We start from the raw sequence: 16,906 nt of genomic DNA on the forward strand, positions 1-16,906 counted from the left end.
CGAAATGTTCTCCTGTACATCTATCTAGTAAAATCCTAAGCCTTTTTTAGACTTAGAATAAGAGTAATGATTCTCTAGAGAAGATGAGCAAGATTATAGAAAAGATCACATATGTCTTTCTAAGAATGATACGAATCTCTAAATAAACAAAAGAAAAAACACTCAAAGACTAAATGGAATTCATGTAGTCTGTCTCACAAAAAGACGCACAACCATTCTCTTTAAGTGTCAGTTCAGCCTATCCAAAGACAGTTGGAAGGAAGTCTTAACAGAGCTCCTGACAGAAGAGAAGCAAAGCTACTTTATGCTGCAATTTCTGTTGTGGTGTTTCACTACAAGGCAGATGTTTTCCCTATTCTAGTTATAACATGACAAAGATGTAGCATAGGTGACACAGATCAGCATATTACTAGAGCTCCAGTCCAATCCAGGAACAATGTCAAGCTGAAGCTTGTCCAGAAGATCCAACCGTAGTTTCCGATATGTATGCTGGACTGCATCGTGGCTCCTGTTCTCAAATGCAGCTCTGCTTTCTAACACAGATTAGCTCTTAAATGATCATGGCAGCTAACTGCCTGGTTACGTTACACATATAAACTATTTTTCAGGGAAAAATCTGGAAAGACAGTCATGATCTAAAATGCAAAACTAATAAAATCAGCACCTCTACCACAGACGGTCTTCCTTCACCTTGATACAAAATTTCCTTTTAAATCATAAACACTTGTCTGGAAAATGGTTAACTTGTTTCCAGAAATACCAGCTTTGACTGAGTTGCAACTAACAAGTTGCTCAATAACAAGTCCCATAATTTCATCTGAAAATTGCATATTTATCCTAGCCACAAGCGTAACACCTTCAGTTGTTAAAAGCAAAATGAGTGGGCAATAAACATTGTTTTCCTTTACTTTTGTTAGATTAATCTAAATTGACTGCATTTTGTAAAAAGTCAGTTGTGCTTTTATCCTCCCTCATGAACTTGCATACTTTAAACAAAAATCTTTTTTTCTTAAAATAATTCATATTAAGAAACTAACACAAAGACTTCAGGTGTTTGATCAAAACTAGAAAGCATTTTAGCCAAATAAATGTCAAGGCAAATCAGTAAAACATTTGAAGTCAATGTTGTGCTTTCCAAAACCAGGAACTTAGTATCTTGCAAATTTCATTTTACAGTCAAGTCCATGCATACATTTATTTTCCTGGAATATTTCATAAGGACTTTTAAACACGAGAACAGGTTAGCATATTGAAGGTTACCAGGTCACTGTTTCATACCAACTAAAATTCATAAATTGGCATAAGGAAGCAGGCACTGCTTTGCCTGTAAACATAAAGATACTGTAATACATCAGATATCTATATGAAATAATCCAAAACCTAAATATTATCTAAATTTATCTTCATGCAATAAAATTTAACAGGTCAGAAAAGGTCATGGCATTTTACAGTACAATAAATGGGTCATGGCATCCAGAATACTATGTCCACCATTACAGATTCCTGGTTTTTATCTCCTGACATATTTACTCTTTCTTAGCTGACTCTTCATGTGCTCCATTAGTTTCCTAATTGCATATATATCTCTCTAAGTATCCACTTTATGCAAGTGAGATCTGCCTAATGAAGCTATAATTTGGGAGATTTAAACGCATAACACACTGTCGGTCACTTCAGCAATATTTTAAACACTATACTATAGAAGAGAATTTGGCTGATCACCATGTAGCAGCGAGCAGCCAACTAAGAACTATGGCAGCTAAGAAAATTAAAACCCAAGTTAATACTTTGACCTTAGCTCACACTACTGTGCCTTTTTAAATTTTATATCTTGGTAATGGCCTCAGTTAATGCTGGAATGTCATCTGGATTTGCAGCCTCAATGCTCATTCTCCTTCCTCTGATGGATCTAAGCCAGGACACTTTAACATGCTTGACTGCAGTACCATGTAGGCTGTTGTGGTTCATGAGGTGTATTTCTCTCCTAATGCATTAGTTGTGTTGCAATAATAAAATGAAAAAAGCCTGATACAATTTTAGAAATACTTACAGCAAATACAAGTGGCTCAAAAGGACTGACTGCAGAAAGTCTGCAGCACTTTCACTACTGCAAACACACAACCTCTGGTTCATGCATGACTGCACCAGCAGAAGCGCCAAGCTATTACTACTACAAAGAGTCGGGATGAAAACAGCAGGAGTCACCTGCTATTGCACCCATGGGTGATCAAAGCTGTGCACCAATTGACAAGGAAGTACCTCATTTTTTTTAAAACCCATGGTTCACATGTCCCTCTTGTTTCTCCTTCCTAGTATCTGTGAATGTGCTTTTGAATTTCACTGTCAAATACTCACATCATCAGCTGCATATGCCACTTTCTCTGAAGAGTTTCTTTGCCTGTAAGAAAATAAAAAAAAGCCAATAGGGAAAAAAAGGTACCTTTCAAACCATAAATGTTTCATTTAGCTGAGGAAAGTCAGTGCTCAAAACATCTGTGAACTATACATTGTCTGAAGAGTATGTTTCAGAATTGCCATTATCATTGTATCCCATGTACATACTAACGCCCCAGTTAATTGTGAATAAAAAACAAGTTATGGTGCAATCAAGCAAAATAATCTCTTAAAAAAAGAAATTTAGAACAAACCCAATTACGACTAATTCACATGCAAGCCATTCTATTATTTTGAGATTGTAATGTGAGCTTGTAACAAGAGGCTTTCACTTTAGAACATTAAAGTGAAAAACACCCTCTTTTTAGGTATTTGCCCCTGATCTTACATCCATTACTAGTCCAAAAACTGACTGGGATTGCTGAGGTGTATAAATTCCTTCATGTGTGTAAGGGTTTTGAGAATCAGTCCTTAGTTTTACAACTAAGTTTTATATAAATTACTTTTTGATATATTAAGAACAGTTAGTCTTGACAATTGTTTGTTTGGCTCAGTCCATCCCGTTTGACACTGCAATTCAGCACATGATTGCACTATTCCATACAGCAACAAAAACAGTGAGTGGGTTCCTTCCCAGGTATATCAAGCACAGGTTAATGCCACGTTTCCCCTTCAGGCTCCTTGAAATTTCTTGTCTGCTATTTTTGATGTTGTTTTAATTAAAACAATTCTCTATTTTTTTTTAAAGATTTGCCAAGAATTAATAAACTTTAAAACACTGAATGTGCTCTTTTAGAATTACCAGCCAGCAAAAGTAAAATAAAGCCCCACATCGGTTATTTACTGACAGAGCAAATGATAATGTTACTGGTTTCTAGCCACCCACCTAGTTTTCCCCTTCTTTCTTTGTTTGTGTATGTTTCAATCCCTACCTTCTTTCACATTAGTCATCCATGGAGAATTCAGCTTGTTATAGCACATACTTGCACCTAATCCCTCTTTTCCTTTTGGATCTTGGAATGTTTTGACACTTCAGTTACAGTAAGTATATTATAAATTAGGGGTGCAGAGCCAAATTATGCTGAAATAGAATTACCAGTGTTTGTGCTGACAGCAAATCTGTTCTATAGCATTACAAAACAACTGTAATGCTGAGTCTGTTTCTCTACCCACGACTTCTGACAGTTATTACATTACTGTATCCCAGAATTTGTATAGGATAGTGAAAATACTCTAAACTGATTGCAGCTGTGTTACTTCTGCCAAGCCAGGGATAATCCTAGCTTGGCAGAACAGCTATGGCTCTCTATTCAGGTGGACATACTTTTAGTCAAGGGGATGAGATTGGCTAAAGCCAATTCAGCAGCAGAAGGAAAAGGAAATAGCAATTAGTGTTTATGATACCATCGTCATCTCCCCACACACATAAACCAGAAAAATCCAGAACACAGTTGTTCTCATGTACATATAACTATTGTTTTCTCTGTATATTAATTATGAGTCAGATAAGATCTAACACAGCCAAAATAAATTACCTATCTTGTGATACTGAATGTCCAGCAGCAGTATCAAAAGGTAGTAATGGTCGGATCCTGCAGTGGACTCTGATATTTCCTCTCAGCTCCTAGGGTTAGAATATTAAGAGGTGTTTAACACAAACTGCTGGAGAGAACAAATACACTGGAATTTGTTAAGCGGACATGACCTTGTTTAGGAAAGCAGGTGCTTACAACATCACAGCCTTGAACTCTGTGGAGAGAAAAATGGTATCAATATCATTTGCCTTGAGAATTAGACAAAGTACTTGAGGAAGCATGAGCTCCTCAGAGCTCTGAAATGGTGTAGGCCTCTCCGGTCTATGTGGAAAAAAAAGGCTTTCAGTCTGAGCCATTTTCGCTCTTCAGTCTCCTTCCTCTTTACTTGAGCTTCTTCAGACACCTATGTTAACTCAACAGGCGAGATTAGACACTCCAATTCTCTTCCACCAGCCCTGAGGAAGATGTGGAATATAAAACATTTTGTACCTTTGCCTCGCCACTGTGTGTTCATACATGACTAAAAAGCCAGTAACTGATTTTTCTCTGCAGGCCGTTTCAGACTTCAGTTTATCTAACTTCGTGTTTTTCCTTCCTTTTTGTTGGTGATCAGTTCTCCTCATTTTGTATTAGTGAAAACAAGCTGACCTGTGATGACTAGTGACCACTGGCATTAACTCCCCACTGCCTTGGGGAATATCCTTTCGGTAAACTGCAACACAAGGCAGAGTTTGGAAGTAAGTACTTTTTAATGAAGAGCTTCATTTCCCCAGGTAGAAAAACTTAAAAGAATTTTGTTTGAAGGTGGCTTGTGTTTCTAAAAATCAGGTCCTGAATCAGGAAACCCAAAACTAGTCATTTGGGCGGGTGGGGAGAAAAAGTTAAAGTACAAAAAAGGAAAAAAAATTAATCCCAAATGAACCATCACTAATGGCTGAGCAGGATACAGGTAGACATATATGGAAAAATAAAAGACAACCATTTTGAAATTTCAAGTTGACAATTTTAAGAATTCTAAAACAATTTCAGAAGCTGCAAATTTAGAGAAGAGGATGAAGAAACTCAGGTTTTGTCCACTATTCAAAATGGATGATACCTCTTAGGGCAATATGTTGCACGAGTGCATTTGGCAGATGCCTGTGTAAAAAGAATGGGGTGGGGTTTATTGTAAGACAAATGTGCCTCAGCAAAGAAATGCACTGTATACAGACAGCTGGAGGAGGTGATATATCCATGAAAAATACATTCTTTAGTTTTATTGGTGAGGAAATTATGGGCATAATTACAACAAAATAAGAAAATGTTTTGTCATTAAATATACTTACAACTAAGGTGTTATGGAGAGCTCTCCTCTTTTGCTTTTCTTTCTCATATCTCTCCGTCACCTCTTGTAGAGACTGCTCAAGATCAAAAGCTTTTATCTGAAACACTAGAAGAAAGCTGTTTCAAAGAACTAAACTCTGTGACTTTACAAAATTAGTTTTCCAGTAGCACCTCATGAAATACAAGCATAAACCTTTTTAACTTCTACCAAACTTTAATTAGGAGGGTTAGTTCCTGATTTACCAGACACCTCAGAAAAATCCCATTATACTTCTTGCTATGAAATGGCTATAAAAAGTTACAGATAATTACCACAAGTATACATGTGAAATCTTGAAAAATTATCAAAAAGACAAGCTATTTAAACACAGTTCAAATGTGTCACTTTAGAGTAATGTTATCTGTCAGTGAAGCCTGAAACCTAAACTTGAAGCAACCTCCTTCTAGAAGGTGCTGTCACTTGCAAGGCTCATGCCATACGTGCAGATTATTAGATTCACACCAGCTAACTTTACAAGAAGTTGAACTATCATTTATCGTCAGCCTCATTTATAGTGCTAGGAATGCTGTAAAACAGCTATAAGGTTTCCCTTTAAGATAGATGCATTCACTGTATGGGTAGGATTTCATAAAAAAGATTGATCTTTTGAACCCCAGGAAGTCTCCTTCACAAAACTGAGGAGAGCAATATGAGTCATTGTAAAAGCCTTCTAACTTCACAAATGGTTTTATTTCAGCCCAATTACATTAACACTGAGCAGGCCTAAAACAAATACACAGCCCAGAAGGCACATAACGTGACTGTAAACTTGTGTAAAAAGCAAGCTTTTAGGAACCCCAGCAGGAAATCCATCTCCCCTGCAATTAGTGAGCAGTTTGAGGACGTAGAGTATCAGGCAGTCAAAACTATGATCTGAGAGCTGAGTTAGAAGGATGACCACCAGCCTCAGTATGTGCTACCTTACAAAGAAAGGAACAGAATTAAAATCTCAGCATGTCACACATGATTTAGGCTCTCTGGTATAGACTAAAAAATTAGGTAACTTCAAGGGACATTTGTCTACACTAGAGATTTCTCAGATCTTATTTTTGTAATACCCACACTGTTCACCTCCAGCTCATAATGTTCCTCCACAAGTGCATGCATGCAGAGGAAGCAATGTTAACAGTTGGGGAATCAAAATCTAGGAGTTTCACTAAGAAAAATCCTTTTCTTGCATCCTGTATGTGGAGTAACACTAGTATGTCTTGGTTTGAGGAATCACATGCAAATATGCTACAATAAATTGTCAAAAGCAACTCTTACAGTCACTGACCCCTAATCATACAGTATTTTTCAAAATACAAGATTGGAATCCATTGATTATTTAAGTCCTCTCCATAATAAGTATCTTAATTTATAAATTTGTGTACACACACTTTCAGTTCTTGAAGTCTCTTGAATAAGCAGTAAAGCAATAGTGCTAAGGGTACTCTTCCATTCTTCCAGTCTTGAAAGAAAGAAAATACTAGTTTGTTTCAATATTTAAGTGGTCTCTTAATGAGGATCTGAGAAGCCTACTGGACATTATAGATCCAGTTACAGGCCCTAATGACTCTTTTTTTTCTTTTTTTTTTTTTTTTTCCTAATTAGCCCTCCTATGGTGAAGATGACTGTGAAAACAGAAATCAACCTTGGGGCTTCCTAATTTGACATCTGAGCTTTTGAGCAGACAGTGGAAAATGAGTCAAGTTGTTGCATTTAGCAGATGGTATTTTGATATTTTAAGAGTGAACCATCAGTTTTAATGTCCGTCTTCCATAAAACTTTATGTGCAGCACAGAAAAACGTTTTGAATAGAAGGTCCACAGAGCAAGTTTCCTAATGCATAAATTATTTCTGAACTTTTAATTTTTCTGAAAGTGGAGCTATATGGTTGTAAATATAAACACTTATTTAACATTTTCCTAGTTTTCTGCTTGGCATCAGCTGCAAGCTGTTCAGAAGTTACATTTTCATCCACAACCTAGGGGCAGCCACTGGGTGCATCTGTTTTAAAATACTAATAATCCACTCTTCATTATTCAAGAGAAGTAGTCAGTATGTGCCTGCAGCCATTATAGACATCCCTTTCCCCCATGCTTTGCCCATCTCATTGACCTATACGGAAACTTTCTGGGAGCTGGGAATGCTGATTTTTCTGTTTAAATGTCACTGAGTGCAGTTAAGATCTTCATCAATAACCAGACTAACAGTTGCAGAAGAGTGATGGCTTGCAAACATGTTCAGGATTGTAATTTTCTTTAATTGACAGTCCTGGTTAAGGAGCTTTTCATCCCCTCCTATTCAGTGCTGCACCAAACCTTCTGCTGTGCTTGCACAACTGCTTCCGCAGTCACATGGAGGTCTAAAAGCAATCCTTCTTGCTGGGTAACTTCTGTTCCGGATCAGCTCCCTGATTTGTTTTGTGTGTGGTCACACAAACAGTTATAGCAGCATAACAGAAAGGTCCATGGCAGGGATATGAACAACAGGAGGAGCATACCTAGCACAGCCACAGCCTAACTCAGATATGGATGTGTAGCTGCCCCCAGAGTTCTCTGAGGTGGGGTTTTTAAAGTTTCTTTCCATACTAGATTCCAGTTTAAAAAGGAGGTCAATCTGACCATGCCTTCTAGGATAAGCAGCTATGATGTAATAGACTTAATTTCAAAACTTCTTTTGAATTCAGCTGTGTTTTATGTCCTGAGCTATAAAATTATTATTTGGGCTGCTGCAGTATTTCTGTTGCTGAATCCAAGGTCCCTCTCCTCCTCTACACTAAGAAGGAAAGGCTTTTTCCAAAGGCAGCTGAGCTGGTGAGACTCAAAGATGATGGTAGTTCACACTTCACAAATATAAGTCATCAGCACAGTGCACAGCTCACCTTTCTCTAAAAGGAGCACAGCACGTAGGTGCCAGCATACGGGCAAAGTGGGAAATAAGCGCCTGACCCAATTTTTCCTCTTTTCCACCCCAGATAGAAAGCATCCTGGAACCACAAAGGATATCTAAAAGCCACTGGGCTGCAGCAGCTTTCACAAAATATGTCAGTAACCTGCAGCACCTCCTCTGTCACATACTCACTTGGACAGATTTTGCTCCTTAGTACCTGCCACTTTGCCAACAAGTGAGAGCAGTGGTTTCACCTCTCTGAAAATACATTCTGCACACACAGATACTGTCGTTTGCTCTTTCTGATAATACCTGCATGGTGCAGCAATCTAAAAAGTTGTATTAAATTTTTTAGAAACTCCTACCCTTCCACAAATCTGCTGAATTACTGCATCTGTCTCAATAGTATCATTTTTGCAGTCAGGTGGCCAGTATTTTTGCTAAAATGATAGCAGCTTTGTTTATGAGGGAAACAGGCCTATAACAGAAGAATAATGGGCACTTCTCTCTCTCTTATGAATTACTACTATTTAAATTTCAGTGGGAAAGACAGCAATAGCCTGGTTTTCAGAGTGTGAATAAATATTTCTAAGCAAGGGACTACTCAGTTACTACATGAAAGTTTTATAGTTTGCTGCATGTCAACTACAGCCTTGAAATTAACCTACTTGAATGTTTCCTCTGTAACACTCTCCCTCATTTTCAATCTCTGTTTTAGGATTAAACTGATAACATGTATTATCTCCTGAATACATACTTTGGGCTTTCTGTTCATAAAAGATTATATGTAATTTAAGGGTGGCAATTCTGACTGTCATATTTAACCTTAATAACAGAATATCCATCTAAAACATTTGACACAGAACTGAAAAACGGCCAAATTAAAAACATAAGTCATCCACCAAAGTACCAACACACTATTTTGTTATAGGCAAGGAAGTTTCTCCTGGTTATGATTCCATAGAACAATGCACCCCGAAGTGCAAATTGAGAACAGTCAACAGGAATTTGCAAGGCCTCGTAAGGAATATTTACTATTTATTTACACCACAACAACTCAAGTGCCAAATCCAACCTCATATCTGTTCATTTAGCCCCCTGCTTCAATAAAGGAAACATTCACCTTTATCTAGGGTTAATTTTCCACTTTTTTTTTTTCTGTTTTAAGGACAACTTAATTATAAAGACAACTTGATTAAGCATTTTCTCTACGTGGATAATACAGTAATCAAATCAATTTTAATCATAAATTAGTACCTAACATACAGGGACAAGTTCTGCAAACACTCATCACTGAGAATGCTGTTTGTTGCTATTGGCATGAGTAGTCCCATCAGAATCAAATCAGTCCCAGAATTAAGTATTTCAACCAAAAAGTAAAGCAGGAGGAAAATGCACCTTTTAAATGGCAACACACGGATATCAGAGCATCACCCAGACTCTGATTATAAATTTGTGTATTTGTTGTCAGTTCATCAGGCTGCAGAGCTTCAAACTATTTAAGGTCCGTATGTGTTGTGCTTCTCAGGCCTCATAGGAGCTCTACCAGAGTCAAGCACATTGAAAGCAGGTGCAAAGATCCATGCCAGGAGGTCCAGGTGTAGGACCAATGCACTTAATCCTCAGCGATGAGGGCAGAGAGCACCAGTGCACTGCAGGGTCTGCTTTATACGTACACATGAACAAGGAAGGGCCTGAATGCCGAAACAGTAGTCCATATGGTATTATTATCTACAGTCTAGCGAGTGGAACTGTTTTTGGTTTGTAAGTAAAATTTTCTCCGTAAATACACAGAAGGATTAAAAATCCAGTCTGTCCTAATTTCAGACAGTATTTTCAGAAATCTCGGTAATCACCTGAGTTCTTTTCTGGTACAGTCAAAAGCAGACAAATTTCAGCTAACAAAACACATTCTTTATTCAGCTATTCTAAAAAAGTCAAGATAACAAGCCTGAGAACTTCAGCTGGAAAATGTCATAGCTGCGACAACTCAGCAGCAGTCTAGTAGCAGCTGCAATCAACACAAAAGCTAAATCCAAATTATCAGCCATAACCTGTGCAGAGTTATCTGTACTCTTTCTAATGCTTCAGAACTCCTTGATGATCTAATGTCAAACAAAAAACCAGTGCTACGGTTTCAGTGACATGTTTCTCAAAAATCAAACTCAACCTTTTAATGTTAGTAACATTTAACAATGACATTGCTGATGTTACATGTTTGAAACATAAGTGCAAGAAGCCTTACTTTGCATTGCTTCATTTTGCAGCTGTATCCCTTGGACTGCTGTCAAAACTTGGTAAAGATAAGTCTTGCTTTGACGTTGAAAGTCTTTTGAAAGCTCAAGAGCGAATGAACGGAGGGTCTTCAGGTCTTGCTTAAGCCTCTTCTCAGCAAGAATAAAAAACACATTATAAAGACACAAAAACAGCGGTTAAGGAAGAATCAATATAACACCACCACAAATAATTATGGTGAGATACCAAAGTCAGGAAGAACCCTCTACTTGATGGAAGGCAGTCTTCGGGAGTACATCTTTCAGTATGTTTAGAGAAGGATCCTGCAAGATATTTAGTACTGTAAATTCCTAAAGGCTTCAGCAAGACTTTATGGATCCTTAACATCTTACAGTACATACTTCGACCATAACACAGCTTCAGGTGTAACAAAGTCTCTTTCTTATTTCATCAAACAAAAATAAGTGTGTGTGTGAGCGTGTGTGTGTTCTGTCCGATTCTAAGACATATCCAGAATTAGCAATGAAAAATTGTGATTCATAGATCCCTTACTGCATTCATTTTCCACACTTTGATGAGGAGGTATTTGCTAAGCTTGACTCTAAGTCATTTATTAAATAAGCCAGTTCTATCTCTCCCTGTAAAAATAGATGTATTTTGAAAAGATCAGAAACCTTCATTGTTCAGGAAAGTATTTGTATTATGGATATAACTCAGCATAACATACATGATGAGACTTTTAAACATTTATAAGAGCAGCTTATATTCACTTAAAAGTCCAAATAAAGTAAAAAAAAAATTGACCTGATTTTAGGATTAGTAGACTTCTTGACATCTAAGTCTTGGAACAAACATGTAAAGCCATCTGTAAAGTGAACTTAACAATACTGTATATCTCACAGAAGCACTGTGATGTTTCATTAGTCAGCCTGGTACAAAGTGTCACATATTCGATGGCATTTTATTTTTCCAGCTGTGGTACTGACCTTGAATTAATCAAGTAGTTTCAATGATAAAACAATAATCTGAGCTAAAGGGAGAAAATCACTGCATTTTTCAGTCTCAAAAGCCACAGAATATAACTGGGAAGTAGTATATATATATTTTTTTTATTATAGGTAGTAGATTACCATTAATCTAGACTTTTATTTGGAGAGCTTTGCTCTCTCCTAACATTCATTCATCTCTGACAGTAAACCATCTCAGTCCACTGGTACTGCATCACAAGCAGTTCTGCCATTCTAGCTAACCTAAAATGTAAAACACCACCGCAAAATCTACTGAGCAGCATCACTGTAATTAGAATACAACAGAATAGTTCACTTGGAAGGGACCTACAACCATTGTCTAGTCCAACTATGCTACAATTAAACTACATCCTTCTGCCTGTTAAGCATCAGATTTCTTTCCTGAGATAGTTTTCATTTTATGCAGGCATTCAGTGCTGCCCTGAGAAAAGCTGACAACTGTTAGTGTCCCTAAAAGGAACTCACTGTTCTATGGAGTAACTTCAGGAATAAGTATTTCGACAAAGGAAAATGTTATGGTACTGGTACTGGGAGAACAGTTCCAGCCTCCTCAATGCAAAATTAAGACAACCTGAGTGAGCATACAGCAAACTACTCCCTCTTGTGAGGTCTGCCAGAGCAGAACACTTAGTGAAATCAATGGAGCTCTCCAATGCTTTTTTAAAGGATCTGCCTATCTGGTGAAAGTGTATCACAATTATGGGGGTTTTTTTTAGAGGATTTCTACATGATAGTCAAATCAGGGATTGCAAGGTTTTGATTACAAAAATACTTAGCTCAGGTACTGATAGCAGCCTATACATAAGATCCTGGAGCTCAGGAGTAGCCACTTTTACCAGCTTCTCAGGTGACTTTGCAGCCTATTGCAGCAAAACCACTATAAATTTTAAGCTAACTCAGGCATTGCTACACTTCATTGCAAGCATTGCTGTGAATACAATAAAGCCATAGATCAGGTTCATATCTGACCATTTTCTGGGTTTTACTATATTCAATAAGCATGTAAATGTTTAGGGCACAGATTATGCCTACATTATTACTAAACGTCTTTACCTTTATTGCTCCATGCAGCTGGGCTACAACAGAACTCCTCTGCAATTTCTGCTGCTGGCCATGAGCAGAGTAGAGCTGCAATACTTCATTAGTGCTTCTTCCAGCCAACCCTTGATACTAGTAAAAAAAAAAAATCACCTAAAAAATCACTTTAAAGTGCTCATGTTTTCTGTTGCATTCTGTCCCCTTTGTCCCTGTAAACATTTGTAACTCAACTATCTGACTACATGTGATGCTGTAAGTACATAAATTCTTTGCTTTTACATTTTTCTGAGTCATGTGAAGGATCATTTTGAGCTAACTGGCTAACATGACAATATACTACTTCCTTAGGGTGGTAAACTTCAGCATCAGAATATGAAAATGTTTTTACAGTACCTAAACCCCTTACTTATGCTTGAGGTGGATCTAAATGGTTAAAACTGTGCCTCCACTTAGGGAAAAGGGCTGGTTACATAGCTGGTGTGTCTTCCATTAGGTTCATTTAATGAAGAAAGCTCTCTGAAAGGACATGAAACAGAAGGAGGACACACATACACGTGTTAACTGCTAAATTCCTGAGGGAGACGGTAATACAGGGCTCCCAACTTAGTGTTCATTGCTCCAGCTTCCTGCCAACACCAACTCCATTACATTCAGTAGAGTTGCAATGGTGCAAAACTGTACCAATAAAGCACTAAACTGGGTCTTCAGAGATCAAAGCAACCAAAGCAATTTTTAAAGTATGTGGAGAAGAATGCTTGCTAATAATCTAAAATTACTCATTATGCAAAAGCAATTTTTATGGCCAAATTTTTTTTGAGATGTTGAAATCAAAAGGAAAATAGAAATAGTGCAACTTTAAACATTTCCAGGCAAGAACACAAAAAAAGAAATCTCTGTAGAGTACTTGTGAAATTCTGCAATGTGACAGAACCTGTATTATATTAAAAATTGAATTTTCATCATTTACTGACAGTCCTGGTGCTTAAAATGAGCTGCAACTTCGTCACCTACTTTCCCCTGCAACCTGTTGACATCTATCATTCCTTAACCAGTACTAATAGCCTCTTTTCTTATTTTTGGAATGCACCTGTCTTCAGCATAGACTTAGTTGCTACTTTGTTCAGGCCATAAATTCTGTGACTGCAGTTCCCTGTTATTTAAATTCACAGATCATAGAAGAGTACAACAATGTGAAAGAGCTAAATCTACTCACATAATGGATTTGATTTAATTCCAATCATCTGATAATGATAGGTAAAGAATAAACATTTAATTGTGGTTTAGCTACAGATAAAATCTGCAAGAACAACAATATGATGTCCTGCAGCTGTTAGAATAAAGAAAGATTATGTTTTCCAAGAAAAGTACTTCACTTATCTAAACCAACTTTCTCACCTTCACAAAGCATGCATTTTCTATTTACAAATGCAGCCCGAGGTCCTGCACAGCTATACAACACCTTAGCACTAATATAAACAGTTCTTAGTGGAAAAGAAATAGCAGGATGAGATTACCTCAGAAAACTCTCATTTTTTTGTTACAGGCTCCTAGAAATTAAGACCAATTCTATACAGTGTTGCTATGTTCTTTTACTCTGAGGATTTTCAAGACTCATGTTACTCAAGTGCAATGTTTACATAACATTCTTGACAAAAATGCATAAAAGTAGCTCACCAGAATCAGTATCTCTAATCACATGTGAAAAGTTAAGCATATATATAATCAATTGCAGTACTCAAGCCTTATTGTTAAGTAAGCTTAAGCTCGTTAAAACCTGCTTTTAACACGGAATGCGTATTCCACCATCTGCACAGGTTCCCACTGCCTCCCCCATTTTTCTCAACATGGACAATAAAAGTAGAATGGTCAATTTTGCCTTCATTGCAGTCAACCTCCCATCACTTCCACTATCAAGTTTATCTTTATTGCAAAGGCTGCCTTGGTTTTGAGGTTTTCTCCATTAAAATAGTTTTAGCATTCATGAGAATTTTTTGTATGCCAGAACTTGCAAATTTGTGCTCATGCATGAGAAACAAAAAACTGACTATAAAACTTTTTATAGTCAGCTTTATTATAAACAGAAGTAAAACTGAACTACTTAATTGTGTTCTCCAAAGTGAAATCTGCAGTCAGATCCGTTCTGGCAGACTTGGCTTTATGTTTGGAAGACTGCAGGATCAGGACCTCAAGGACTGTGAACAAAAGCAAGGAGTGTGCAGGTAGACAAACACATTTCCAAATAGGCAAAAGCAAGTCTACGGAGAAAGAATCTGACTTATGTTTAGTAACAACCCTTACAATATACTGCTAGGCTAGTAATACACAGGGCTGCAGAAAACAGTGGCAGTGCTGATATCGATGATTGTCTTAAGGATATAGGCAAGGGAAGGTCTATAGCAAAAGGTAACATTTTTATTACATTGTTGCAACCTATAACCAAACATTTACACTACAAATCCTAATTTATGGCTATCCTCGTAAGTTTGTCTCCGAAGCTACCTCGTTCACTTCAGCCAAAACAAATCCAATTAGCTTTTACAAGTTAAGAATGAGACCTCTGTTAACCCTGGTCACTGTGACTGAACTTGTTACAGCTCAATCATTCAGGCAGCTCCACCAGCAGAGCTGAAGGGTCAGTGATTGATAGCTGAGGGCAGGAGCTTTTTTCACCAGCATAGCTGGCGAGATACTGGAAGATACGGTGCAACAATGCATGACCTTAAATTCATCTAATTAAAATTAGTGTGCTTTTTAATACAGACACTTCCATTAAGGTAAAACTATTTTATAGATGTCAGTTTAGCTCATGTTTTCAGATTGCTGGGGCAAATTAACCATGTAGAAGCGAAAGTCTTCTAAGTGTATTTAATTCCAATTTCAACTGCCTGAATAGAAACATCAGTGCAAGGTTAATTGCAAAGTATTTCTATGAATCATTTGACATTGTTTCTGACTGATGGTGATGGTGGTAACACTGCCATGCTCTTCATGTGTCCGTAGGTGCTTGTATTTTCCAGCACATTTTGCAATAAACTGAAACAGTGCTGTATTTAGAAAACAAGGCTTCATCATCTAACACTTGGGTAACTTCTTCCTACATCTGCTGTAGCTTACTGACTAGAATAATTTATTTCTTGTGCTTGTGAGAGTAAAAAAAAAAAAAAATCAGCTGAAATACTTAAGGTTTTTAGTAAATATAAAGCAGAACAAAAATAATAGAAACATTTTCTCAGACTCAATTACAGTATTCTTCTGTATACCTAGAAAACTCATTTCAGATGTACCATCTGCTTCCAGTCAGGCTTTGAAAAATGTTAAACCCACTTTTATCCACAGGTGTTAACGAACCCAGAGGGAGGGCAAACGGCTTTCCTGAGGTCACCCAACCATTTAATCTTTCAGCCCAGATTAGAAACTCTTAGCCAACCGTCTCTTTCACAACTAAGACTCACAGCTGGCTCTGGTCTAGCAGTATAGATCAATATTCAAAATTCTGTAAATCTCTGAAATCCTACCTTTGAAGACCCCAAACATTATCACAGGCTGCTCCTTGTTTCAATAACGGTCTAGGAGCAACATATCCTTCTGTAAAAGGATATAAGGAAATGAGGGCATCCAGTTGTTGCTGTATGCTCTGTGACTGGCTTCTGCAACAGTACCTTGCCTTTTCCAAACAAGTGTAATGCTAGTGCTGTGAAGGCATGCAATAGGGCATCTTTGGTAAGTCTGCTCATAATGAGATGTCTTTCCTGCACTCTATGAACAGGATTTTTTAAAGGATCATCCTAATTATGTCTAAAAAGTTTTCCTTCAAAATCTACCGTCTTTTAGGCAAATACTCTCCTTGCAAGCAGAAAGCGATATTCCATACTTAAAGCTCACAGAGTCGTCCCCTCAGTTTAGTTTTGTGGGTTTAAAACAATGGCAATTATTTAAATGTATGTCAAGTTCTAGTTACTTAATCGCTCTACCATTACTGCTGATTTAAAAAAAACCCCCAAAACCAAAAAACGCTGAGCCTTAATCCCTTCACAGATTTCCCCAACAGGTAAAGAATGCCAAACTTGAAAATAGGAAGGCAGATTTCAGTGTCTTTTTCTTCTATTTTCGTAAGAATTCTTTCTGGAAAATCAAACAATAGTTACCTCTGCAAGTTTTAGATGAAGAGCAGCATTTTCAGTTTCCAGGACAACTATTCTTTCTTCTTTGGCCTAAGGACAAAACCCACGCCAAACCCCAAAAGTAAAAATGAAATAAAGATGAGTCTGATGAACGTTATTTCGTTATAATAGTTTTATTACATTCCTCTGTTTTTCTGCCTTTCAAAAATCAAAGGACGACCTGCCCCCAATCTCCTCAGCACAGTACTTGTCTAGAGGCACATAAACCCGAGGCTGAACCCTTCACCTTCCCCGGTCGCTTGTATTTTCTGTCATTTT

General features: G+C 37.4%; 1 protein-coding gene across 3 annotated transcripts in view; it reads right to left on the reverse strand.

Annotated features, from left to right (window-relative positions):
• KIF25 (kinesin family member 25) overlaps nucleotides 1-16,906 on the reverse strand; it is a 43,940-nt gene that overhangs the window by 24,271 nt on the left and 2,763 nt on the right. For 2 of the 3 annotated variants that reach the window (XM_075043355.1, XM_075043357.1), the window contains exons 2-7: nucleotides 16,613-16,678; nucleotides 12,483-12,599; nucleotides 10,412-10,550; nucleotides 5,255-5,358; nucleotides 3,930-4,018; nucleotides 2,356-2,398 (exon numbers count right to left, since the gene is read on the reverse strand). In XM_075043355.1, the coding sequence (XP_074899456.1) occupies nucleotides 2,356-2,398; nucleotides 3,930-4,018; nucleotides 5,255-5,358; nucleotides 10,412-10,550; nucleotides 12,483-12,599; nucleotides 16,613-16,678 (558 nt within the window). The remainder of the gene's footprint in view (nucleotides 1-2,355; nucleotides 2,399-3,929; nucleotides 4,019-5,254; nucleotides 5,359-10,411; nucleotides 10,551-12,482; nucleotides 12,600-16,612; nucleotides 16,679-16,906) is intronic. The other variant, XM_075043356.1, reaches the window with a different exon arrangement.

The sequence above is a fragment of the Buteo buteo genome, chromosome 12, assembly GCF_964188355.1.
Source record: "Buteo buteo chromosome 12, bButBut1.hap1.1, whole genome shotgun sequence".
Classification (NCBI taxonomy): Eukaryota; Metazoa; Chordata; class Aves; order Accipitriformes; family Accipitridae; genus Buteo; species Buteo buteo.